General features: G+C 37.8%; 3 protein-coding genes across 4 annotated transcripts in view; 2 read left to right on the forward strand and 1 right to left on the reverse strand.

The window, feature by feature from the left end:
- Window positions 1-9,184, forward strand: part of npepps (aminopeptidase puromycin sensitive) — a 22,364-nt gene extending 13,180 nt beyond the window's left edge. The window contains exons 14-23 of the mRNA XM_016476451.1: window positions 219-282; window positions 386-525; window positions 650-784; window positions 1,726-1,945; window positions 4,465-4,607; window positions 5,550-5,606; window positions 5,695-5,802; window positions 6,234-6,389; window positions 6,511-6,558; window positions 7,921-9,184. Coding sequence (XP_016331937.1) covers window positions 219-282; window positions 386-525; window positions 650-784; window positions 1,726-1,945; window positions 4,465-4,607; window positions 5,550-5,606; window positions 5,695-5,802; window positions 6,234-6,389; window positions 6,511-6,558; window positions 7,921-8,067 — 1,218 coding nt within the window. The 3' untranslated portion in view covers window positions 8,068-9,184. The remainder of the gene's footprint in view (window positions 1-218; window positions 283-385; window positions 526-649; window positions 785-1,725; window positions 1,946-4,464; window positions 4,608-5,549; window positions 5,607-5,694; window positions 5,803-6,233; window positions 6,390-6,510; window positions 6,559-7,920) is intronic.
- Window positions 9,185-10,880: 1,696 nt separating this feature from the next.
- On the forward strand, window positions 10,881-17,457 carry LOC107680544 (39S ribosomal protein L45, mitochondrial-like). 2 transcript variants are annotated; one of them, XM_016476471.1, is made up of 9 exons: window positions 10,881-10,885; window positions 12,967-13,058; window positions 13,296-13,479; window positions 15,722-15,839; window positions 15,928-16,026; window positions 16,146-16,194; window positions 16,646-16,795; window positions 16,886-17,059; window positions 17,135-17,455. In XM_016476471.1, exons 2-9 carry the CDS (start codon window positions 12,996-12,998, stop codon window positions 17,231-17,233), a joined length of 936 nt encoding a protein of 311 aa, XP_016331957.1. In that variant the 5' UTR covers window positions 10,881-10,885; window positions 12,967-12,995; the 3' UTR covers window positions 17,234-17,455. The 2 variants fall into 2 exon arrangements, with proteins under 2 accessions (XP_016331957.1, XP_016331958.1); XM_016476472.1 differs by lacking the exons at window positions 10,881-10,885; window positions 12,967-13,058 and adding an exon at window positions 13,067-13,166 and having other exon boundaries at window positions 17,135-17,457.
- A 616-nt stretch (window positions 17,458-18,073) lies between these two features.
- The window catches only part of LOC107680456 (probable G-protein coupled receptor 179), a 17,564-nt gene continuing 8,572 nt past the window's right edge, over window positions 18,074-27,065 (reverse strand). The window contains exons 5-11 of the mRNA XM_016476343.1: window positions 26,780-26,901; window positions 25,998-26,107; window positions 23,962-24,200; window positions 23,082-23,220; window positions 22,899-23,001; window positions 22,555-22,704; window positions 18,074-21,976 (exon numbers count right to left, since the gene is read on the reverse strand). Coding sequence (XP_016331829.1) covers window positions 18,713-21,976; window positions 22,555-22,704; window positions 22,899-23,001; window positions 23,082-23,220; window positions 23,962-24,200; window positions 25,998-26,107; window positions 26,780-26,901 — 4,127 coding nt within the window. The 3' untranslated portion in view covers window positions 18,074-18,712. The remainder of the gene's footprint in view (window positions 21,977-22,554; window positions 22,705-22,898; window positions 23,002-23,081; window positions 23,221-23,961; window positions 24,201-25,997; window positions 26,108-26,779; window positions 26,902-27,065) is intronic.

Below are 27,065 nucleotides of genomic sequence, written 5' to 3' on the forward strand. Positions count from 1 at the left end.
TATATATATATATATATATACACCCACACACACACATTTTTTCTGGATGTTCCCCCCCCCCCTGAAGTTTCAAATATAAATACCCCTCTGGTATTGAGAAGTCTTGCTGGGATGGACTATGTGCTTCTCAGGGAGCATCTGGTAATAACAACTGTTGTCTTGGCAGTACAAGATTTAATCAGAGCTGAAATAATTGGTTTGGGTTTTTTTCCCTCCAGCATGGCAGTGACCGCGTGCTGAAAATCTCTCAGAAGAAGTTCTGTGCTAGCGGACCACGTAATGGTACATGCAAAGAAAGCAGTTAAACTATTGAAGCCTCTGACTTTGTTTAACAATTGGTTTATTTGTCTTTTTCTATACTCTAATATCTGTTTTTATGTTCTAGATGAGAACTGCCCTAATTGGATGGTTCCCATCAGTATCTGCACTAGTGAGGACCCGAGCTGCACCAAGATGAAGGTTCTGTTGGACCAGCCTGAAACCACAGTTAACATCACCAACGTTGCACCTGACCATTGGATCAAGGTCAGATTGCTGCGTTTCATTGATTTTATGGAAAAGGCTTTTTATACTTCAAATATCAGTGAAGATTGGAAGGGCTTCAAAGATTGTGCATTTATAAAATCACATTGATTTCTTCCATGTGCAGATTAATCCAGGTACCGTGGGATTCTACAGGATCCAGTACAGCTCTGCCATGCTGGAAAGTTTGCTGCCTGGTATCCGAGACCTCACACTGCTGCCTGTGGACCGCCTGGGTCTGCAAAACGACCTCTTCTCCCTGGTGAGACGCCACTCATCAGTCTGAATCAGTGTTTTGCAAGTCAGAGTAGAGGCTCCGGTCTCCACCTTGAGTCAAGTCTCAAGTATTAAGACTTGAGTGAAGTGTCGAGTTACAAAGTCTTATGGAAGTCAGGTTCTTTCAAGCCGCCAGGCCTGACTAATACATTATAAATTATGAATCAAATCATGTGGGTTTTGTAACTTCAGCACCAACAAAAAAAAAAAAAAAAAAAAAGACTTTTTTAGCAAACCTCTGTAGATACTGAGAAATGTTAAGTTGGCAATTTGCTGAAATAGTTCAAGCATAGAGGAAATTGTTGGTTTTAATAGCCGTTGGATAACTTCTGTTGTTTTTTTGTTTGTTTTTTTAAATAATAATGAAATATTAGTTATTTATATATAGCACAAAAAAAATCTAATTAAAGGGATAGTCCACTTAAAAATGTAAATTCTGTCATCATTTACTCCCTCAAGGTCCAAAGCTGTATGAGTTTCTTTCTTCTGCTGGTCCCCATTGACTTTCATAGGATTTTTTCCATACTATGGAAATCAGTGGGGACCAGCAACAGTTTGGTTACCCACATATCTTGTATGTTCAGCAGAAGAAAGAAACAAGTTTGGGACAACGTGAGGCCAAGACAGAATGATGACAGAATTTAAATTTTTGGGTGAACTATCTTTTTAAATGTATAAAAAAAAAATGTTTAAGTATATTTGAAGTATATTGTGTGCTTGTGTGTGTTTTAGTGATTTAGTATTGGTGTGTCACTAAGCTTTTTTTGTAGGCTACAAATCTTTTTTTCCAAATGTTGCTATCTTTGTGTTCAGTGTTGCTGAAAAGAAAAGCAATTTCAGCAATATCATTATTGGTTTCCGTTTCTTCTCTCCGTCCATTAGCACTGTCTGTTTTTAATAGTGTTTCTCTCTCTGTCATGCCCTCAGGCTCGAGCAGGTATGATCAGTACTGTGGAGGTGTTGAAGGTGATGGAAGCATTTGTGAATGAGCCAAACTACACGGTGTGGAGTGACCTAAGCTGTAATCTGGGTGTTCTGTCCTCTCTGCTCTCACACACTGACTTCCACGAGGACATCCAGGAGTTCATCCGAGATCTCTTCACCCCTATCGGCATGAAGCTGGGCTGGGACAGTAAAACCGGAGAGGGTGAGAGCCAGAAGTGAAGGCGTATGAACATTGTGTGTCATAAATATTCACCTTCATGTCATTCTAAACCTGAACTTTCTTTCACCTGTGGAACATAAAAGATGATATTTTGAAGAGGCCATTGACTTTCATTATGTGAACAAACACACTGAGACTTTTATGTTCCACTGAAGAAAGTAAGTCATAATTTTGGGTGAGAAAATTGACAAATGTCATTTTTGGGTGAACTATCCCTTTAAAGGTGTCATATTCTGCACTTTTCTCTGTACTCCACTTAACAGTCTAGGTTTCTTGCACTAAAACAGTCAGAATTTATTTTCACATCACCAATTTCTCGCCGCCTTCAATTTAAACAGGCTGTTTTTTTTAAATATGTTCTCTATGTAAATGACCTTGGTTATGATAGGCTAAATGCAATGAGTGACAGCGCTCCTGTCAAGTTGTTAAAAACTGAAAGGGAGTTGATATATAAATGTTATATCATGGCGATTTCACAAGCCATTTTTTTAGGTTTTTAATATATGGTGAGGGTTAACACAATACAAAAGTTTCTGTAGTAGATAGCAGGAAGAGTGATATTGCGCTTTGCATTTTCTAAACCAATTTGGGTACTAAGTCAAAAACAAATGTTATTGATTTAGACTTGAAATTTAATAAGTTAAATTTGTGTAAATATTAATTAAATATAAACATTAATAAATGTAAATGGTATTAATCATGAATGTATATATAAATTAAAAAAATGATGTAGCTTTCAAGTATTTCTTATTTAAATGAAAAATATATAAATATAAAATAATTACTTGAAATTTGAAGTAAGTGTGCCTTGGTAGTAGGGGTGTGCGATATATATCGTCTGCGATAATATCGTAATTGTTGTTTTAACGATGTGCGATTTGACATTATCGAGTATTTTGCAAAAACCATTCAAAACATCCCTACAGAGCGCACGCATACATTACGTGAAGTCTAGACTAGTGCGTGTACGCATTTAGTGTGTTTTCTTTCACTGCATGATTCAGTCTATTAAAATGCATTTAGAATGATCACAAATTCAAGACATGATGGCAGAAAATATTTATACCACTTCATATAGTTATTCAATTTCACACGAAGAGTGCCGTTTTTCTCCAAAAAATGCCATGATTACAATGAGCAACATGATGGTGTTTCGTTCTTGAATGAATCAACCGTTTAAATGATTCGGTTAAATCGCAATGACTCACTCGCGGTTTTAATTTGAAATTTCGGCTTTTTCTTTTTTTTTTTGTTGATTTTTTCATGTTTTAAATCATTTAAAATATCAGTATTCAACGTTTTATGTTTAATATATCAAAATCGCACACCCCTACTTGGTAGTCGTTATCGATGTTACAGTGTTCATTACCTATTAAAGGGGTCATATGACGTTGCTAAAAAGAACATTATGTTGTGTATTTGGTGTAATGCAATGTGTTCATGTGGTTTAAGGTAAAAAAAAAATAATTATATTCCATATAATGTACATTATTGTTTCTCCTCTATGCCCAGCCTTTCTGAAACGCGTCGATTTTTACAAAGCTCATCGTTCTAAAAAAGGATTTCTAGTCGTGTCCTCTTTTGGAAGGCCAAACCAAGTAGTTTCGCTTTCACAACGAAACACACAGCGACTCCACAACATGGCAGCGGCGGCAACAGCGAGAATAAAAGTTATGCACCGTGACGTAGACATGTGGGGGCGTGTTAGAACGAGCCGGTTTAGGTAGGTGAGGTTGAATCTTAACTTTTATAAAGAATATCTCTTTGGATTTGAGACTTTAGTCTTTGCATCTTTACAGATCTTCTTTATGCACCAAGAGCTTGTAACACTCCAAAGAGAAAGGAAAAATTGAAATCGCATCATATGACCCCTTTAACTGCTCACCGCCTCCACCATCATTTTACTTATTAAATTATTTAAAAAAATAAAAAACATTTAGTTTGATAATGGATGCTACAATATAAACGGAAATCATCCACACCATACAGCATTAGCAGCAGGAGTCAGATTTCACTTATCATGTGAATAGAGTAAGGAGAGATGACAGACAAGAAGATTACGGAGGATTTGGGGTCAAAGCGAAAATCAAAAGTGCCTATTTGGGCATATTTCCATGTTTAATATATGTTAAGTTTGTCTTTGTTTTATTGTTATTGTGTTTTTCATTAAAATTAATAATGAAGTTCAAACTAGTGGAAATGTTTTCATTTATTTGTGTTACAACACGGATACAGTATATACAGCCCCTCACATGACATGCAAGAAGATATATATTCTTCTTATAAAGAAGAACTATAAAGGAATAGTTCACCCAAATAACTTAATAAAATCTGCACTGTTTCTCACACAAACTTATGTTTGTGTTGTACATGTATCTCCATTAACGCTGTTCTGTTTTAGCTTAATGGTTTCTGTTTGAATAGTTATCATTCGTTTGTCAAGAGACATTCAAATTAAGTGTTCTTTTGTTGGTTGCCCCTCTCCCCTGTGTCTTGTTCAGGGCATTTGGACGCCCTGCTGCGGGGTCTGGTGCTGGGGAAGCTGGGTAAAGCGGGGCATAAGGCCACACTGGAGGAGGCTCGGCGGAGATTCAAAGAACATGTGGAGGGTAAACAGATCCTGCCTGCAGACCTCAGGAGTCCAGTGAGTCGTCTTGCATTTCTGTTCATAGTACAGACACATTTGCATCAGTGTGCTAGTGATGCACCAAAATTTCGTCTGAAATTAATTGAATAGATGATGCGTGTTAGTGTCTGTTTCATGCAGACAGTGTAGATAAAATACAACAGAAACAGCTGTGTGGATGCTAGTGCTTGAATAACAGTATCGATTTCTCATTTTAGTCAATAATGATCTGGATTCTTAAATCCCAAGATCAAGATTGAATATGAAACAAAGTCTCCGATTTAAAATTCTGTCAATATTATCACAAAATACAAACAATAACATTGTTTTAATGCTGTTTAATGTTGTTTTGATACTGTTTAATTATACATATGTACTGATAGTCTCATCTTTATTACTAGTTATAGCACAAAATAAACATGAATGAACATCATAAGGTATGTTAAAAGAAACAGTAATACTTACTGAAATGTATCAAGTCTCGTGCAGTTGTTCGATCGTTTGTTCAAGTGTTTTAAACACAGGACAACATCAACCATCTTGTAAGCAGGAAAGCCATTGAATGTCCATGATGTCCAAATCGATAGTCAGCTAGAAAAAGAAAACTCTAGAAAGAAGCATTTTATATGCTAAATATATGCACTGTATTTTACATTTAATGTATTTTTACTTAAATTGTTGTCTTCATTATTTAATGTTTAAGTAAATCTGTCATGAAATGTTTGAATGTTTATATTTCAACAAGAAATTGGAGTAGAAACATGATTCATTGATTATTAGATACAGTTTATTTTCAGTTTTATTGTTTTTGTTTATATTAACACGGCCCCACGGTGATACCGGTATTATCGGTGTTGTCACACGTCGATTAAACGGTTGAAAAATTTCCTCACCGTCACAACCTTAGTACTGGCTTAACATGTCCCTGTAAATGTAGGTGTTTTTTTTGCATCCCTTTAGGTATACCTAACAGTTCTGAAGCACGGAGACAGCACAACGCTTGACACCATGCTCAAGGTGACAGTTAACATGTGTCTGAACATTACACAGCGAAAGCCTCAAAGGTACAGACAAATAAAATGAATCTCTCATGTTCTGTGTTCAGCTTCACAAGCAGGCAGACATGCAGGAGGAGAAGAACCGCATCGAGAGAGTGCTGGGAGCCATTCCCGCCCCTGACCTCATCCAGAGAGTGCTTAACTTTGCCCTGTCGGTACGCAAATACACACACACACTTACTGTAGAAAATAGGTCAGACTGGAAAAATTTCAAGCACAACTTTGCCAGAGTGTGAAATGTTTGAACGGATAAAGGGAATGGCACAAAACAGTCAGGTCTTTTGGGGTGAATCGTGCCAAGCCTGTCAATTACATATCCCCGAATTATTGTTGAATTCGTGATATTTTATGTATTGAAGGACCAGAATCATTTAGTCCCTGTGGTTCATGTTTAAAGCTGCAATGCATCAATTTTCCTCAGGAGATCAATAAAGCACCATTTCATCTTTGAATTAGGCTAATATTCTCACAAGAAATCCAATCTGATCTGACACGCTCATTCTCTGAGCTCTAATCTGAGTCTGTGGGAATTAAAAATCTCCAGAAGTGTGAACAGTGGCGCTGAGTGTGGCTGTGGTATTTTTAGGAGGAGGTTCGTCCCCAGGACACTGTGTCTGTAATCGGGGGCGTAGCTGGAAGCAGCAAACAGGGGCGCAAAGCTGCATGGAAATTTGTTAAGGACAACTGGGAAGAACTTCATAACCGTTACCAGGGCGGCTTCCTCATATCAAGACTCATCAAGGTGAAACAAGTGCAGTACACAAGTAGAATGCAACAGTCCATAAATTAAGATGGGAAATACAGTATTAGACCTAATTTATTGATTATGTATCATGAATATATGTTTTGTTTCTTCACTGCAGCTGACAGTGGATGGGTTTGCAATAGATAAAATGGCTGCTGAAGTTAAGGTGAGCATCATGTCACTTATAAGCAGTGTTGTCTGAAGTCAAGTCACTGTTATTTATACTGCACTTTGCATACAATGCAAATTGTCAAAGCAGCTTTACAGTATTAAACAGGGAAATAGTGTTCCGTTCTCAGTTTAATTCCAGCAGTTTAATTCTAGGTGTGTAAAGTGAATGTAAATGCATTTTCCAGTTATGTTCTGCTTTTAAAAAGACTATATATTGCACTTAGGTTGAGTAAACGTTGCTTGCATTTCATTTGAATTGATTCTTTTCAGTAAAGCAGTGGAACCAGTTCACTAATTGCAATGATTTATTAGTGAATCAGTCTTGATATGAATGAGTTTTAAAAGTCCTTGTACAGTTATCATAAATAATGGAAAGATAATGTAAATTCATTGTTTAAACAAAGTATAAATCTGTTAATATAATGTATGCAAATAAGAGTGAAAATTAATATACAGTCTCATAAGAAAAAAAAAGTATGCTTGAGTTTTACTTTATGTATGACTGTTGCCTGACAAAATATTAAACAAAGTGGTATTTACAGCAAGAAACATTAGTAAAGTCTCATTGGGTGAATCGCATCAAACCTGTCAATGTTGCCAAAACTCAACAATATAAATTATAATCATATTGTTTAACATAAATTTTATATTTTAAATATTAATATATTTGTTTTATATTGTTGCATTAGTTTTTATTATATTTTGTAATAAAAAAAAAATATTTTCTGCTTAAAAATATTGTATAGACTAAATATTGCACTTGGTTAGAGTAATTCTTGTTCTAGAAAACTTTTTTTTTAGAGTAAAACTTTTTTTTTTTTTTTTGGTAAGTGGGACATGTTAATGATTCATTAGTCAATCAGTCTAAATTTTGTTGATTTTATCAAATAAAAAAAATTATATACATTGCTAGCATTCAAAACTTTAGAAGTTTTCATGGAAATTATTGGGCAAGGACGCTTTAAATTGATCAAAAGTGACCATAAATGCATTAATGAAGTTACAAAATTCTATTTCTGTTCTATTTCAAATAATTGCTGTTCTTTTTAACTTTCTTTCCATCAAAGAATCTGCAGAATTGCAGAAATAAATGACATTTTAAAATATATTCAAATAAAAAAAAAAAGGTTATTTTAAATGATATTTTGAAATATTCCTGCCTTTACTATTTATTTTCAAGAAATATAATGCAAGCAAACATTTCAAGCAGGAAGTTTATTTGGTTTCAAATGATGGAGCAATAGATGTCCTGTTCAAAATCCAGATAAAATGCATTGTGATACAGTTTGAAAAGAGACCGATGAGCACTGCAGGTTGCTGTTCTGAACTGAAGTGTTGGTGGTTTCTCTGCTTTCAGAGTTTCTTTGAAAGTCATCACGCGCCAGCGGCCGAGCGCACGGTACAGCAGTGCTGCGAGAACATTCTCCTGAACGCCACATGGCTCAAGAGAGATGCAGACGACATCCACCAGTACCTGCTGCAGCGGAAAGCACCCCCCGTCTGACCTCTGACCCCTCCCTGACCTGCTCACTCACTCCCAAATGAGCATCATCTGGCTATCTTCAGCAAAAACAGATACGATTACAAAACTGCAACTCCATCTTAAGAATTACCCAAGAGTCAATCAAGAGAAGTGAGCCTAGGAAACGAGAACGTTATTCACTCTTGAGTGTGACGTAGTTCCCCATTCTGCTAGCGGGAGGCGCAAGTGCACTCGAGCAGAGCTGTGACTGAACGCAAGAGATTCTCCATGTTATTTTATTATGAGCTGGTAATGCATGTACACACGTGGTTCCCTCAGTATGGCGCTCCTCTCATACAGTGGTATTATTACGCAATCATCTCTCCTTCCTTACATTCACAGATAGAAAAAAAAAGCAAGCATGACGTTGATATGCTCAGTTTTAAATGTGTGTTTTCTTTTGTTCTGTACAAACGACGATATATATACGCGTTTTACCCATAATCCTCGGCGGTGTGACTGGGCAGAATGGAGGTTAAAGGCTGGGGACGCACTGGTGACTGAACAGACTCTATGGTAACGGCTCTGAATCCCATCGTTAGTAACGGTTAGGACTGAAGACACATAAGCATGGTACTGTGTGTATATTGTAAACCGCGAGCATTAGTTCTGAGACCTTCAATTATTCTCAAATGTGATTATATATACATATGTATGATCTCTGATCTTTGCCCTTGTCTCCTGTATGTCATTGTCACCTTATCTGCAGCACTTCCACAGGTTTGTACCTCCAGAAACTGCGAAAGAAATGAACACAATGGATGATAAATTACAACAGTGTCATTAGCATTGGCCAGGATAATACAAAGATTTTATAAACTTATTATTTTACTGTTGCTGAAATCGAAAATAGCATTCGGGACTAGTTTGGGACCCAAAACAATCATGATTTTCAAACTCGGAGGCCTTAAATTGGTGAACCTGATTTGCGTAAATGATTATTCGCTGACATGCAATGGGCTCATATTAGCGTTGTTGATCAGCAAACCAACAGACACAGAGTTCATGATCATCAAATTCGGTCTAAATCTTTCCCTGACATGTGCTTTTGTTTAAAATACAATTGATGTTCATTAAAGAAGGTGAGAAAAAAGATAAACGATGGGCACAACTGTATTGTAGGAATGCGGTGTTGGATTTGTACATGTGAGGTATGACTCTTCATGCTCTTATATTTGTGTGCATTTTGTAAACTATACAGATGAACATGTATCCCTTATATGTAGACTATGCCATAGAAGTTCACGCAGTTCAAAAACATAGCACTTGTAAATAATGATTTAAATCATGTGCAGCAGGTACAGTGGGAGGAAAGACCAGGACTTTGCTCAGTTTTGGGACACTGAAGCACAGATGATGATGATGATAATGAATGTTTACCTGTGTGTGAATAGCTTGATGTTGGGAGCTTGTGTTCACTGTGTGCACCATGCATACTAAGACTGACTGACCGCAGAGTTCAAACATCAACGATCTTGAGGGTCTGATTTCACAAGATTTTCATTACAGTATTGCCGGATACAACATAGAAACTGGGCAATAAAGGAAATCACATCTGATGCAAGAGAGAAACCTTGTGCAATGGATTGCTTGCGTTTATCAACCAGTTGCCAACTCTCGCGAGACAAATAAGCAACCGCAGCTTTAAAAACAAGCCTAATCTTTTTTGATAATTTATCATCAATATTATTTATTACCAATAAATGAACCTACAACATATTAAACTGAAACTACCCTTTCATCTGAAAATCAAAAACAAGTTATTTTAGAATTGATTTTAGAACTCCTTGAAGAAAAATCACGTTCAAAAAGAATATTTGACTTTATTAATTACGCTGCAGCCAGTGTTGCCAATTTAGCAATTTTGTTGCTAAATTTAGCAACATTTCAGACTACCCTAGCAACTTTTTCTTCCAAAAGCACCTAGCAACAAATTTAGCTATTTTTTTAAATTTATTTGGCAACATTTAGCAACTTTTGATAAGTGACTCAAACGATAAAAAAGGCACACATTTCCCATCTAAATTGGTAAGAAAAATATCTATAAAAATGAAAAAGGTAGTAATTTTCCAGGACATTATCCGCTATCCATTGTAACCCGAAAACACTAAATGCAATGCGTAATTTAAAATGTAGGTAAAAAAAAACGTGTGAATAATATTTACGGAAAATTCCTTCATATTAATAGATTTTGCCCTATTTTTACAGACTTTTCTTAGAGTGTAGAACTACTAATACACTGCTTAAATCTATAATCGTTCAGAATGAGTAGTTTTTGCTTAGATTTGATGCAGTGACACAATTTTGCATCGTGGTTACGCAATGACGTCACCGCAATGACATCGCGTCATTTAGCAACTTTTAGCAACAAATCAATCTTCCTTTAGCAACTTCCCCTGAAAATTAGGTGGCAACACTGGCTGCAGCACTTATATTATTGCACTGGTTGGCTGTTAACTGCGAGCAGACTGTCATTCAATGCACTGGAGAATACGGCGAACATAAATAAAGAAACGAAGTTGCTTCTCAGGTTTTCCTAACAAGCAACCATATTTTTTTTTTAAATAAGCCCAAAAACCTGCGACCCGGGATTTTTTCACGCAACTTTACAAAAAAGGAAGCCCAAAGTCGCGTATAATACGCGGACTTGGCAACTCCGTTATCAACCTATTAGAAAAGACATCCGTATTACAGCTTTAGCACGTTAGCTGGTTTCTTGTCAATCAAATGCAGTCGTGAGAAAAAAAATGGAAATAATAAAATCATGTAAAATGGTACACTTTAAGCTTTGAAGATGCAGGTATGAAATATTTTAGGAATTGTTGTTTGAGAATGCATCGATATAAAATTATTCTTAAAAACATCATTCCACCCAGGTCGGGTTTCAGAATCAAGGCACTGAGGGTGCTCTACATCTATTTTGACATACTGTATGCTTGTTTTATTCCATTGCTGTGGCTATCGCTCTCGCTTTGAGAGAGAGCAAGCGCGAATCCTGGCAGCGGCAGGTCGCAGCGCCACTTCCGGTGGCATCCCCAGCTGCCACTAGTCGTTTCTGGCAGCTGCCAGAGTTCGTGGCAGCTGCCACGGTCTTTCTCGCCGTTTCTGCTGTTTGCTCGGTAAAACTACACTGTTCTCAGTGGCGTGCGGTGGTGGTGTTTTTAATGATGATGCAAAGTTCCCACAAATGTATTATTATTATTATAAATTTTTATGTATCAGTTGCCATAGTTCTTGCCAGGAGTCAAAGGCAGCTGCCACTATTCGTTTCTGGCAGCTGCCACGGTCTTTCTCGCCGTTTCTGCTGTTTGTTCGGTAAAACTACACTGTGTATACTATATACAGGGGCGTAGCCATCATTTCAGAAGTGAGGGGGACATAAATGTTATATATATATATATACACACACACACACACACACACACATGCACACAGTGCCTTGCCTTGCCTTGCGTCACTGTTGGACAATAACCAATAAATGATTTGTTAATGTACTACAAACACTGTTTTTTTCTTCATTTTTATCACATAATAAGGCAGAATAGTTTCTGTACTGTAATAAATGCTATGTCAAGTAGCACTGAATTGTTCGTATACTTTATTTATTACCTGGAGATGATTTTAAAAAGCACAAATAAACCATATATATATATATATATATATGTGTGTGTGTGTGTGGCTGTGTATGAATGCATGCATGTATATATATATAACCTTATTTGTGTGTGTGTGTGTGTGTGTTTATATATATATAAAACCTTACTGTTGTAATCTCCCTGCATTAAATAAACATTACATTTAAAAAGGTAAAATACAATTATATTTTGTATTTTTACACTATGTAATATTCTGTTTATCAAAACCAATAAATCTCATCAAGTTAGTGTTTTTACGTATTTTCATATTTATTCCAAAATAATAACAAAAGACAGTAATAATATAAACAATATATTTTATTTGTCAACTGATGTTCAGCTGTTCTTTTTAGCTTTACCAGCGGGTGTCGCTGTTGGACAGTTATTTTGTAAAAACTAGTGACTTTTACACTTTTTAATATCACATTTTGTAATACTTGCGTTGTTTTATTTTTGTAATATCGATAACGTTCTCATCCAGTTTTTTTTTTCTAAAGAGACTCTGCCTCCCTTGCCTTGACTGATGGCAGAAGCCGTACAATACAAACATCAGAAATTCATTCATCTTAAATTATGATCCTTGCGGAAGTTGCGGCTTTGAGGTTATGTACATTTTGGCAGGTTATTTTACATTCATTATTCAAATTAATAAAAGTGATGAATGGAAATTGGGCAGTTCAATTAAGTATAGAATTTTTGTAATAGCTAGAAAAATGAAAATGGGCAAATGTGGGATCACCGAGAAATGAAATTATTTTTATTACAATTGTATAACTACGGTTTTACTACAAATAACATGCTTAAACTATGGTGAGTGTAGCAAAATGTTTCAACTGTAATAACCTTTTTTATTTGTTTCAAAACCATGTGTAATTTTCGTAAGTTTTTTTGCAAATAATTGTTTCTGTTATTTTATAATGAAAAAGAGTAATACTATATTTATAATATTTATAGAAAGCATTTAATGTTAGAAAAGATCATTTATGCATGTACAGTAAATGCTCTTCAAGTTTGAGGCATTAATTGTAACAGTATATACACCAAATATTTTGACCATATTTTCTTCTTTCACAGCAGAAAAACATTTTTTGGGAGACACCAGGACTGCCACCGGAAGTGGCGCTGCGACCTGCCGCTGCCAGAGAGAGCGCCAATCCCTGCTGCTAGCTTTAGATACTGTAGTACCTCTCCTCTCCACCGGTGGGCGGCGCTAAAGTCTGATTCACACATGTTAGCTATTTTTCAGGTAAACGAAGGAGTCAGTGTGACAAGAACATGGCGATCTCCATATGTAGGACGTTGAAATACTTTCAACCGACAACGTGTCAGAATATAAAGGTATGAAATTAAAATTTGACTTCAGCGGGGCGCCTTTCGCAAATATACAATGTGAATGTGCACATGCATGCTGAAATGATGTTCATCGAGTGTCAACTGGAGACTTGGGTAGATATTATAAACGCTTCAGGGATTTATTTACCTGTTTCCAACACTTTTCTTTTTGTAAAAGGTCAAATATACATGTAATCTATACTCATTTATTGTCAAAATCTCTCTCTCTCTGGTGTAATCCAGTGCGCCGCGGCGCTGCTGCCGCAGCCGCTGTTGGTTCCGATCCGCACAAAGAAGCGCTACTTCATTCCTCCAGCGGTGAATGTGAAACAGAAAAGCCAAAGCGAGCAGGAGACTAAAGCCCGGGCTGCTGGTGTGGTGGTCCGGCAGCAGTACATAGAGAGAGCCATCAACATCTCATGCACAGGTACACGTCAAACTGCTGTCATCGCCTGCACATTTACAGGTGCATCTCAAAAAATTAGAATATCGTGAAATATCTTCTTTTTTTTTTTTGGTAGCTTATTTCAAAAAGTGAAACTTTAATATATTCTAGATTCATTACATGTAAAGTAAAACATTTCAATTAAAAAAAAAATTGATTATTAGAGCTTGCAGCTCATAAAAGTCAAAAATCCAGTATCTCAAAATATTAGAATATTTCCTAAGATCAATAAAAAAAAAAAAGGATTTGCAAAACAGAAAAGTTCAAGTTCTTTAAAGTATGTTCATTTATGCACTCAATACTTGGTCGGGGCTCCTCTAGCACAAACTCCAGCATCAGTGAGGTGTGGCATGGAAGCTATCAGCCTGTGGCACTGCTGAGGCACTGTTGAGTCTTCAGCTCGGATCCACTGTTTCTCATCTTACTCTTGAAAATATCCCATAGATTCCATATGGGGTTCAGGTCAGACATGTTGGCTGGCCAATCAAGCACAGTAATATCATGGTCAGCAAACCACTTTGGCACTGTGGGCAGGTGCTAAAGTCCTGCTGGAAAAGGAAATCCGCATCTCCATAAACCTTGTCAGCAGATGAAAGCATAAAGTGCTCAAATCCTCTGGTAGACGGCTGCATTGACTTTGGACTTGATAAAACACAATGGACCAACACCAGCAGACGTCACGGCACCCCAAATCATCACTGACTTCAGAAACTTCACACTGGACTTCAAGCAGCTTGGATTCTGTGCCTCTCCAGTCTTCCTCCAGACTCCAGACCTTGATTTCCAAATGAAATTCAAAATTTACTTTTATCTGAAAAGAGGACTTTGGACCACTGAGCAGCAGTCCAGTTTTTTTTCTCCTTAGCCCAGGTAAGATGCTTCTGACGTTGTTTCTGTTTCAGAAGTGGCTTGGTAGCCCCTTTTCCTGAAGACGTCTGAGCGTGGTGACTCTTGATGCACTGACTCCAGCTTCACTCCACTCCTTGTGAAGCTCTCCCAAGTGTTTGAATCGGCTTTGCTTGACCGTATTTTCAAGCTTGCGGTCATCCCTTCCAGTCAACTTTGCATTTAATATGCTTTGATACAGCACTCTGTGAACAGCCACCCCTTTTTAGTAATGACCTTCTGTGACTTACCCTCTTTGTGAAGGGTGTCAGTGATTGTCTTCTGGACCATTGCCAAGTCAGCAGTCTTCCCTTTGTGTGGTTGTGGTTTCAAAGAACAAGAGATACCCGGGATTTATGCTGTAGGGAAGGTCATTTAATGAAACTCATATGTAAATATTCTAATATTTTGAGATACTAGATTTTTGACTTTCATGAGCTGAAAGCTCTAATCATCAAAATTAAAACAAAAAACTTTTGAAATGTTTTACTTTACATGTAATGAATTTAGAATAAATGAAAGTTTCACTTTTTGAAATAAGTTACAAAAAAATAACTTTTTCACGATATTCTAATTGTTTTAGATGCACCTGTATATGTAAACTCATCCAGAACAAAGTCTGGACACACCTCATTCTTTAGTCAGTAATAATACATTTACTACTACTGCAACTAATAATAATAATAATAATATACTTTTTTAAGATATGTGTACATTGGCACAATTTACACCAGTGTCAAACCTTTAACCATAAACCTTCCAGTCAATGGGTTTTTAAGATCATTATGTGAAACATTCACTAAAAGTTTGATTCTTGTATGATTTGTATTTATTTATTTGTATTTATTTAAATGTAGCAGTTTCCACAAAAAACACAAAGCAGCAAAAAATATTTTCAGTGTTGATGGATATCAGAAATGTTTCTTAAGCACCAGAGAAGCGTATTAGAATGATTTCTGAAGGATCATGTGACACTGAAGACTTGAGTAATGATGCTGAAAATTCAGCTGCGCATCACAGAAATCAATGACATTTTAAAATATTTTTAAATAGAAAACGGTTATTTTAAATTGTAATAATATTTCACAGTGGTACTATTTTGTTCTGTATTTTTGATCAAATAAATACAGCTTTGGTGAGCATAAGAAAATGCATAAAAATCATTAGTTCAAGACTGTTTTAGCACATCAAATTTTGTAATATGCTTAGTATTTTATTTAGAAACATCTCTGAAGTCTTGAGCATTGTTCTTTAGATGTTTAGGTGATAAACCAACATCACTTGTTTAACAATGGTTCACATTATGGTTCTTTTTCATATGTGTTTTTGTTTTTTTCAGCGGGCATCTTTGATCCGTACGTTCCTCCTGAAGGAGATGCACGCCTCTCCACGCTGTCCAAAGAAGGTCTGAAGCAGCGCACAGAACAGCTGCGTCAGAGCGCAGCATCACAGCTGGCGTAAGCACCACCGCAGCCTCAGTGACTCTCTGTAAACGTCATACTTCAGATGCTGATGTGATATTGGTACTATTTTCTGTTTGACCAGGTTTCGTAAAATAAAGGACCACGACCCCGAGTTCTCCACTAAAGAGTTCCCAGCACTAGCTCAGCAAATGTTCATAGATGCTCACGCAGCACTCACACAGTAAGAAAGAAATCCTGTTTTATCAACAATAGTCCCTGCTTCAAAGTTTTACTGTCTTTTCCATTTTTCCCACGTACAAGATCTGCATTAATAAACATGTCCTCCTTTCCTCTTCTCAGATTTAACAAAGAAAAGCTTCATTCTTTGGTGACAGAGAGGTGTTACCCTGTAAGTAAATCTGTATATGAATGAACTGTCAGAATTCACAATTGAGTTATTCAGCTTATTGTTTTAGCCTTGTTTCAGACTCCAATCAAAACTATGTAAATCTACTTGAAATTAAGTAAAGGTTAACTGAAGTAAAACATAAAAACCCTTAAACATATTTTATTTAAGCTAGTTGCCAAAGCAACATTTCTCATTTTCATTTAGTTCAACTTCATTGACCAAAATAACTAAAACTGAAATAAAAATGAATAAAAACTAAAAGACATACTATTTAAAATGTGTATAATCAAAATTGCTAAAATTGCTATAACTAAAATTAAAATTACAAAAAGAAAACTAAATAAAAAAAATTCTTTAATAGTATCTCAGTGTTACTAAAATAACATTGACTCCAATGTGTCCTTATTCAGCATTTCAGATTGTCCAATGTGTGTGTGTGCATGTTTTGCAGGAGATGGTTCGGGGGAACCGTTATAAGACTCTGCGCTGGCGCTTCATTGAGTCACTGGAGCCGCCGCGGGTGGTCCATGCAAGGTGTCCTGACATGATCAGCAAGGGCAACCTGTACGGTCAGGTGACTCTCCGTGTGCATTCTAGACAGGTCAGTGATTTAGACTAACAATTGTGTGTAAGTGTGTGACTGCATGGGAGTACTCAGATTTTGGGCTCATGATACCAATCCATCTCTCAGACATTGGCAATCTATGACCGCTTTGGCCGGTTGATGCTTGGGGATGAAGATGAACCCAGGGACGTCCTGGAATACCTAGTGCTGGAGAGGCATCTGGTCAACCCCTATGGGCGCTGGAGACTTCATGGCAAGATTGTTCCAGCATGGGCTCCACCAAAAGATCCCATAATTAAGGTAAACGAATAGGATCAAGGAGAAAATGTGGAATGTTTTAACTAAGACTTCACATCTGACATCTGATTTCAACAGACTGTCGTGATTCCTGGTCCTACGCTCAAGCCTGAGGAGGAGTTTGAGGATCTGCATTATCAGGTACCAAAGCCAAAGGCAGTGCAGTGGTACAAGTAATTCTGAATGTGGTGCCTTTCTCCATCCAACACAGATCCACTCTGTACAGACTGATTCCCAATAATTAAAATAAATATTGCTGTATTTATAAAAAAAAAAAAAAACTTTGGTTGTTGCTTTTTTTATTCACATTTGGCACTCTTAAATAACTGTACATGCACATATAGACTTGTTATATGTGGTAATCAACATGGTGTAACTTTCAATAAACGTGGAACTTGATGAAGATCAACACCTTGTATTTTGCAGTTTAAACGTTTATTTCAGAACACTCAAATTACACATTTTTAAGAATATAAAAATAAATGTTGCATTTTTTACATTGACAGAAGTTAATGTAAACTTCCTTTGGCTACTGTTGAAACTGTTCTTTCAACAGGTTCTTACAAAAATCTTACCTCATACAAAAGCACAGTCTTTATGTTCCTAGTTTGAAAAGTTGAAAATAACTCGAAAGTAAACTCAATTATCGAACTCTGGTAGGAATTACAAGTGCAATCTAATGGTCATTACCTGTGCTAATATCTGTTATCATTTTTCAGACGCAGCATGTAAATAGGTTGAATTAAACATGTAGACAAAATGTGTGTTGTAAACCCTGAACATTTAATTTCACATCCTCATATAAGGGGACTTAAAACTGTGTTCTATGAAACATCCTGTAATTAATGTTAAAACGAATCAAATTTAATCATCATATTTTTATACATCAAGAGTAGTTTGCCCTAGAACAATATTAGATTTTTTTTATCACACATACTGTCTGTGTTATTATGTAATTTCACATAGTATAATGTAAAGTGTTATGCTTTTATTAAATGAATACTTTGTAGATGGGCTCCTTGTCAGAAAAATACAATGGTGCTACCCTGTAGATTTGTAAATTAACCAGTTTGAAAATGCCTTATTTGAGACATGAAACATGCTACAAAATCCTATTAAATTTGTTAAGTTTGTCTAAACATTTGTGTAGACCAAAGAGCTGTTAAACATGAACAACTTTTAAGACTAGCAACATTGGTGTGTATATCAGGACAGCTCGTCTTTTAACTTAGTTACTTAGTAATATTAGTGCAGTGTTTTTTTTACTGATAATGTGTTAAATCAGACTTAGTTCCACCCAGGGTATGTTGGTGACGTAGGATTTACGGACAATATAATCTACATAGCCATATGAACACAAATACACACAAAACAATACCAAATTAAACAGGGTGTTTGTGTTAATGTAAGGCCAAAAGGGAATGTGCACAGGAGAGCAGTCTGTCTTAATAGCAGTCAGTCTTCAGATATGGTTTGTTAAGCTGAAGAGGGAGAAAGTTGGCATAGGTGGAATCCTTTCTTAAATAACAGTCAGTGAAGTGTGCTGATGACATTAGAGGGACATTCTGCATAAAGCTGAAAAGTGTGACCAGTGGTCCATTTTGTCACAACGAGTCTTTCAAGCTGTATAAAGCACAATGATACTGCCCTCGCAGTTCACAAGTCTGGAGGGAAGATGAAGGCCTCTGCAGCAGTTTCTGCATCACCATCATCTTCCTCTGGTATCGCCTCCTCCGAAGTGAAGACATCTAAATTATCATGCACTGTTATAGATTCTTGTCTGCCCCCTCCCATATCCCAAGGGCACAGTGCATCACGCCGAGCCAGAGGAGGGTTAACTCTCATCTCTTCTGCTGTCTGTGTGCCTGTGTCTGAAGGGTGTATCTCACTTATATCTGGGGCAGTTCGACTTGTGCTGCTTTCTGTTGCTGGTGGTGTTCCCATATCATTTTCCCTGGGACAGACAGATTCTTGAGCACTGTCTTGCCTTTTTGAGGAGATGGCATGAGTGCAGTCTTGTGGCACAGATTGTTTGGGTGATTGTTTTGCCTCCCACGGACAGGCATCTGAGTCGACACTTTCTTGTTTCTGGAGGGTCTTCACTGGCTCACCTGTCTCCCATGGACAGATATCTGCAAGAACACTATCTTGTTTCTGCAAGGCCTTTGTTGTCTCTCCTGTCTCCCAAGGACAAACATCTGCATGGACACTTTCTTGCTTCTGCAAGGTCTTGACTGGCTCACCTGTCTCCCATGGACAAACATCTGCATGGACACTTTCTTGTTTCTGCATTGTCTTTGCTGGCTCTCCTGTCTCCCAAGGACAAACATCTGCATGGACACTTTCTTGTTTCTGCATTGTCTTTGCTGGCTCTCCTGTCTCCCAAGGACAAACATCTGCATGGACACTTTCTTGTTTCTGCATTGTCTTTGCTGGCTCTCCTGTCTCCCAAGGACAAACATCTGCATGGACACTTTCTTGTTTCTGCATTGTCTTTGCTGGCTCACCTGTCTCCCATAGACAAACATCTGCATGGACACTTTCTTGTCTCTGCATTGTCTTTGCTGGCTCTCCTGTCTCCCAAGGACAAACATCTGCATGGACACTTCCTTGTTTCTGCATTGTTTTTGCTGGCTCTCCTGTCTCCCATGGACAGACATCTGCATGAACACTTTCTTGTTTCTGCATGGTCTTCGTTATGTCTTCTGTTTCCCAAGGACAAACATTTTCACGAACACCTTCTTGCTTCTGTAAGGTCTCGACTGATTCTTTTGTCTCCCATGGACAGACATCTCCACAGACACTTTCTTGTTTCTGTGTGGTCTTCACAGACTCACTTGTTTCCCATGGACACACATTTACATGAACTGGCCCCTTGTTTGTAGCTCCCACCTTCTCTTCTGACCTCCCAGAATCCTCTGCTTCCCACGGACAAATGGTTGCTTTCTTAGGCATGGTCTCTTTTAAAGACTGTCTTGTAGCGTCTTTTGTATTTGGCTCAGACTCCCAAGGGCTTACTTCAGTTACAGGTGGGGGTGGTTCAGGAAAATCACTTTCATCTCGTTTCAGTATATAACTTGGTTCCTCTGAACCTGCGTCTCTCTGCATCTCTTGGTCTACTGAACTTTGTCTTGCGTTAACATAAATTACCCTTTCACCATGTTTTATTGAGTCACTAGAGGTTTTGATGGATCCCTGTCTAACCTGAGAGATATTTGTGTCTAGTACATAAGAAGAGCATGCTTCAGGCTTCACATTTACCTGCTTCTGGGTGTCTTCAGACATAGGGACTTCAACATTGGTATTATATATATTGTCTTCAGTGACTCTTGATGGCTCACCATCTGTTTCCCAAGGACAGACATCAGTATGTATGCTCTTGGTTTGCAATTGCTCTACTTCCACAACCTCCCAAGGACAGACTTCAGAAATGCTGGTTTGATGAAAAGGTTTTGGGACATCCCATGGACACACTTCTGTATTAGGAACAGCCAATAATGATTTCAGTTGAAACTCAGGCTGTTTGAAGACATCATTACTTACTGTCGCAGATAGTACTTGCTTGTCACTATATTGTCTTTGTAATACATTGTCATTCAAATGATGCTTCCTGACCTCCATGACCACCTCCTCTGACTCCCATGGACAGATGTGAACTGGAGCAGAATGTTTGGGACTCCTTTCAGGAGAATCAGTAGATGGCAACCGTATTGTTGTTTGTTTGACAAGGCAAGGTTTTGTGCCTACGGTAGTCATAGCCCGTCTGTGTGTCTGAGGGGTACGCTTGTCTGAAGCTGCACTGCCTGGGTACAATCTCATGGATGTAGACAAAGATTTCTGTAGTGTTCCCTCCCTAACATTACTTTCTTGTAGGCTTTTCTCTCTGCTCATACTTCTTCCAACTTCTCCAATGCCTTTTGCTGCAAGGAGACTTTGGGTAGTGGAGCGGAAAGATAAAACCTGAAAGTCCTTTGGCTTGCCGGAGATTGTGTGTGGCGACCCTGGAGCGCTACAGGAGATCAGAGGCTTGGGTTTTGTGGAATCAACATCTGACTGAATACCATTCCCAGTTTCTGTTGCAGGAGGAGTAGGCGGTGGCAAGAATTCCCATGGACAAACATATAGCATCGTTGGTGACGAGGTAGCACCAGGTGATTTGGGTTCTTCTTGTTTCGAAATGGAATATGTGACATGTTTTTGGTTCTTGTTTGCAGGGAGCTCCTCTGGAACCTCCCACGGGCAGACCTCGGCCTTGTCAAATGACTCTGAGAGCAAGGCACTTGAAGTCTGCCTCTTTATATCAACATCCACAGTTAGCTGGGGCTTATCTGCTGGGGCAGCTTTGCCAGCAAGCGACACATTTCCAGTGCTTCTACAAGGAGTCACAGAGCGATGGTCATTGCGTTCTATGACACTAAGTGACTTTTGAAACCTGCTGGGCTCTGGAAGTAGAAGGTTAGTGTCTACCGATAGATTGTGGGCACTGGCAGACTTGCAGACCAGCAATGTTGCGTTGATGGATCCTGAGTCAGAATGCAGTGAAACCCTTTTCTGTTTGCTCCTTATGGAGGAGTTTAATAGGGAGACCTCCCTTTCTGGGGTACAATCATAGGCACTATGGGACTTCCGCAGCTTTGGAGAGGGCTGCATTAAAGTTTCATTTATCTTGTTAATGCTTGTGGTCTGATGACTTTTGTAATAAGATCCTGATCGGGTTATACTTCCTATTGCAGCATTGACATCCTTATCTTCACGACTGCATTGCCTGCTTAAACTTTCTGGGATCTCACTGATCCGTTTTATAAGGGACCGTCCAATGCTGAGGCGAGAACTGCGCTTCTTCGGAAGGTGGGGATTGCTGTTTGCCATCCTCTTGGTCTTGTGGACTTCCAGCTGAGAATACAGTTTCTTCAGCTCATCCTGGTGCAGAGGAGAAAAAGGGTTTCAGTTGAGGAAAGCTGGAGGGAACAGTACAGTAGGATGGTTTTTGTGATGGTATGTCCACAGCATGATGTTCAAGAGGCACCTAGTTATAGGGTAGTATTTCAGAAGAGGGCAAGTAAAGGCAGAGGAGGAGGAGAAGACCAACATCGGTAATAATTCTGTAATTTTTTGAAAGTGATGTTTAATAATAAAATTGCTGAGGACATGTTGGCTCATGGGGACCAAGGTTTGAGTCCAACCTGGGTCTTGTCCCAATCCCATTCCCCTCTCTCTCACCCCTTGCTGTACTCTTTCCCATAAAATAAAGACAAAAAGCTAAACTAGCTTCTTTTATCTTGTCATTATTGTTTAGTAAATGTTTATGAAAAGTTAGTATCAAATTTTAGACTTAGTTTATATGAGTACATTTACTGTAAAAGAAAAGGTCAAATTTATGCTTTTTATGTAATTCATAAATATGCAATGCCATAAAGTGTTAGTGTGTTTGATTTTCTTAATATGGAAGTGTGAGCATGTGCGAGTTAGTAGGGCTGCTGCAGGGCAAGATGTTTTACCCGAATGTCATCAGGGTCCAGGCTGTGGTCACTCCAGCAATTTGAGTTGAAACTACTGTTGAGGTAAGAACACGAGTGTCGCAAGTCCACCTCATCCTCATATACTTCTGCAGCTATTTCCTCTCGGCCGGGCCGAGACATGTGGAGAAACTGCAACAAACACCAATGCTGGTTTTTGCTTGGGACAGGGCTACATAACATTAATATGAGAAATGTGTGATATGTGTGCAAGTTTATCAGAAAGTACTTAATAAATAGATAGAGGCTGCATCTATTTTGAATACTTATGTTATTTACTGAAAGTTAAACATTGCAAAAGTAAACAATGATACTCTCGACAGTACCTTGGGTACAAAAAGCAGGCCGAGCGTTACAGTAATTGTGACATGCGTGTGAGTGAAGAACAGCAAGAGCATCCAGTCAGGATGAATTGATGGTCTTGCAAATCTGAAAGATACAAAGACAAAGAAGTCAATAGGGCAACCTCTTATGATTAGTGTTAAATCAGAACAACTTTATTCCCCCACCTGAAAAGATGAAACGCGGAGGAGAGCAGTAGCTCATTGTGGATTGCGATGCTCATGTAACGTGGTTCGTGAAATGCTGAAGGTACCGTCTTCACTGCACTGCACAGGAAACTGCCCCAGCACAGAAATAACAGCTCCGCTGAGAGAAAAACAACTTTTTGTTAACTTTAAAGCTTTTATTTGTCACATACACAAATATACACAACAGCAATAAGGCAGCGAAATATCCTGCCTTTGTCTTTGTCCTTTTTATGAAGGGAAAAAAGGTGTAAGGACAATTTGACTTTTTTTTTTTTTTTTTGTATTATGTAAATCATAAATCATGTTTTCTTAGGGTTACTCCATTTGATCCAAACGAAAGTTGCTTTTCCAAGGTCGAAATATAAATGTAGAAATAAATCGCATGGTTATGAGGGTTTATGGAAGTCCTCTCTGTGATATAGTTTACTGTTTTATGGTTTGCTTGTCAAATGAAATAGTTTTGACTACATGCCGACCAAACTTATTTCTTTACCCAAAAATGTTACTCTTTAAATGAGACTTAAATAAATAAATGTGATCTACAGACAGTTGCATCAGTTCTAATTTTGAGCCCACTGTTGCTTTTTAATGTAAAAAATATTATACATTTATTATTTGTAGTGGTGTGTTATTAGTATGGTAGGTAGTGGTTAATGCTGAATCATATCCAATGACAGCGGTTAACGGTGTTCAAATCATCAGCTAAATGCTTCAAAGAACATTAAATTAAATTATCCAGGACCATTCATCCTTTCATTTGTCTGATCTACTAATGTGCCCCAGTTTCAGTTAATCTCTCTGCCAGACACTCAAGAAAACCGATGGACTACTGCCACTGGTCAAAAATGACATCACTTGCCCACAGCCATCATGTAGTCCCACCGGTCCAGGTCGCAGACATTGAAGCCTTGTCCTTCTGAGGTGGTGGAAATGATCAGCAGTGGAGCATTCCTGTGTCGATTCTGAAGGACGCCCACGGTCCACGCACACAGGAACCAGCTGACAGTAAGCACTATAACTCCCAGCATCCTCAGCACACCTGTGGTGGTGATGTATGGCACTCTCTGGGCCGTACGCGACAGAAACACCTTCAGAACCCTGGAAACACATGTGACCATGTAGGCTGATTCATTTTGGGAGTTTAAGTTACTTTATCAGGTTTGCCGTTTTATTTTACATGGAATGGGCCAACTCATGGAGGAACATTATGAATATTGTTATTAGGGGTTCAAGCGCGCAGTGCTGAAACCCTATTGTAATTGATAGAATGGCCACAGATCAGCATTCTTCACCTAAAAGGGATCAGGCAGACCAAACCGTAAGTCGCAGAGACTTGAAACTTGGAGGGATGGTAGTACTCACACCATCTACAATGTCACCAAGGCTCTCCCCAATCGGCCTGACGGTGGCGCTACAGCAATCAAAAGTACGAAATGGCTCATAACTCATAAACTTTTAAGTGCCTTATATTGTTGGAATCCTTGGCTCACAGTGGACAAAAAAAGTTGAACTTTCAACTCATCGTTGCGACGGGATGCCAAAATGTTCGAAAGGGGTGGAGCTACTTTTACTAAAATGCCTATAACTCTTGAGAGTTAACTGAGATATCTTCGCCCAAAATGGCTATAACTAGTCCGATCAACTTGAAAATTGGTATGCAGTGTCTTTGTCCATAGTGTCACAAGCATCTATGAGGACATATGCGTATTTAAAAAAACATGGCCGTCATCGGCTAATGAAATTTGAGCACCTATTAGACAAGGTTAATGGAAGCTGATTGGAACAAAACTCAGTGGGCCTGTTTGTCTCTTGGCCCTAAAGGTCTGTGACAAGTTTGAAAGAAATCGTCCAACGGGTGGTGTTAACGAGTTTTACACCTCTGTAATCACGCAGCATTTCACATACAGAAACATAATACGATACGATAGACCTCCTCACTGTGAACAACTTTGCCTCAAGAACCACTGCTGTCAATTAAATCTTTTATTAACTATTTGAGATTGTGAAAAACCTACTTTTGCGAACTAGTCTTAGGTTTTTTGCACATCCTCTAAAAACCACAGCTTCTCTGACTCTCAAGGTCAATAATTATCAAAAATTTTTTGACCTTTACGCTTTGGTTAGCTATAACGGGGTCATTTAAAAAAAAAATGGGCATGACCAAATATTTTACACAGAGCGATTCAAATCATTGTACTATGGAAGCCCGTTTCCGCCACTAAATAAAAAAGAAAGGTAATTGCGACTTTTTATCTCACAATTCTGACTTTTTTTCTCGGAATTGCGAGTGACACGCAATTGTGAGTTATAAAGTCAGAATTGCGTGATATAAAGTCAGAATTGCAAGATATGAACTCGCAATTGTGAGAAAAAAAGAAAGTCAGAATTGTGAGATAAAAAGTCGCAATTACCTTGTTTTATTTTTAATTCAGTGGCGGAAACGGGCTTCCATATTGTACCGACATGCTGACATCCTAAATTGATCAACTAATTTTATAAGCTTTTTTATAAACAATTAAGTTTATCTTTATCTCCTGTGATGCATAGCTGAATTTTCAGAAGCCATTGCTCCAGTGTCACATGATCTTGAATCATTCTAATATGCTGATTTGCTTCTTATCAATTTTGAAAACAGGTACTCTGCGTAATTTTTTTTTTAATTAATTAATTTATTTTTTTGCATGGAGCGGCTCAACTCATCCTGGTAGGCAGCCTGTTATATCTAGAATGGCAGCAGGACTTCAAAAACACAAATTAAATTACTGAGTGAATTTTTAAATGCCTTGAGATAGCATCTTATTTTGCAACATTTCATCTGACGGATGTGCAGGTGAGACAGATGGAAGGGAGGGCTGAGTTTGATAAATCTCATGACAGGACTGAAGTGCTACAGACCGGTACATCTTGAGCGTCACAGTTCCATAAACAATAGCGAAGCCAAGCAGACGGACCCAACGGAGCAGAATACACAGGAAAGTGCTGGGTTTGAAGTATAAAATGAAGACCTGAAAACACAGTTTTTTATGCTTGTAAAAATACAGTAAATACAGTAATATTGTGAAATATTATTTTAATTTTAATTTGCTTTTTAAATATATTTTATTTAAATATATTAAATATGTCACATGGTCCTTCAGAAATCATTCTAATATGCTGATTTGCTGTTGAAGAAAATGTTTTATTATCAATATTGAAATCAGTAGTGCTTAATATTTTGGTGGAAACTGACTTTTTTTTATCAGGATTCTTTGAATAGAAAGAAAAAGGCCCGAATTTATTTGAAATAGAAATCATTTGTGACATTATTAATGTGTTTACTGTCACATTCAGTATACTTAATGCATCTTTGCTAAATAAAAGTGTTAATTACTTCATTACAAACTTTTGAATGGTGCTGTATTAGTCAGCAAATGTTTAAGAAGGTGTTTCGTGTTTCGTCTTAAATGTGATTTTGTTTGCATAATAACCTCACTTATATCCTAATTCATAGTTTTGTAGCATAATTACTAATATAGTTAATTTGTTAGATGTTAATTTGTTATTGCAGTTGGTTAACCTAGTAACAACCATAAATTGTGTAATTTTTGATCATTTTCTGCCTTCTAAGTGCAAGCCAGCCATTATGATTTCAACTGCAGTCCAGTAATCTGAAAAGAAGATTTGAATCACACACTCACTGGGAAGTAAAGCAACAGAGAGCCACACAGGATCATCTCCAGCAGCAAAAGCCCCGACGATCGGATCCGCTGAGAGATAGAAAGATGGAGAGAAGAAACGGGTGAGAAGTGGAGAGGGGAAGCTAAGGTGAAATTACTAAAGCTGTCAAGCATGCATGAAGTTTGTGCACATGTGGGACCTGTTTGAGAGTGTGTCTGAAATGATGCATCGAAACACATAGTACCATAATATGTAAGATATATATATATATATATATATATATATATATATATATATATATATATA

This window comes from Sinocyclocheilus anshuiensis, unplaced genomic scaffold, assembly GCF_001515605.1.
Source record: "Sinocyclocheilus anshuiensis isolate Anshui unplaced genomic scaffold, SAMN03320099.WGS_v1.1 scaffold308, whole genome shotgun sequence".
Classification (NCBI taxonomy): Eukaryota; Metazoa; Chordata; class Actinopteri; order Cypriniformes; family Cyprinidae; genus Sinocyclocheilus; species Sinocyclocheilus anshuiensis.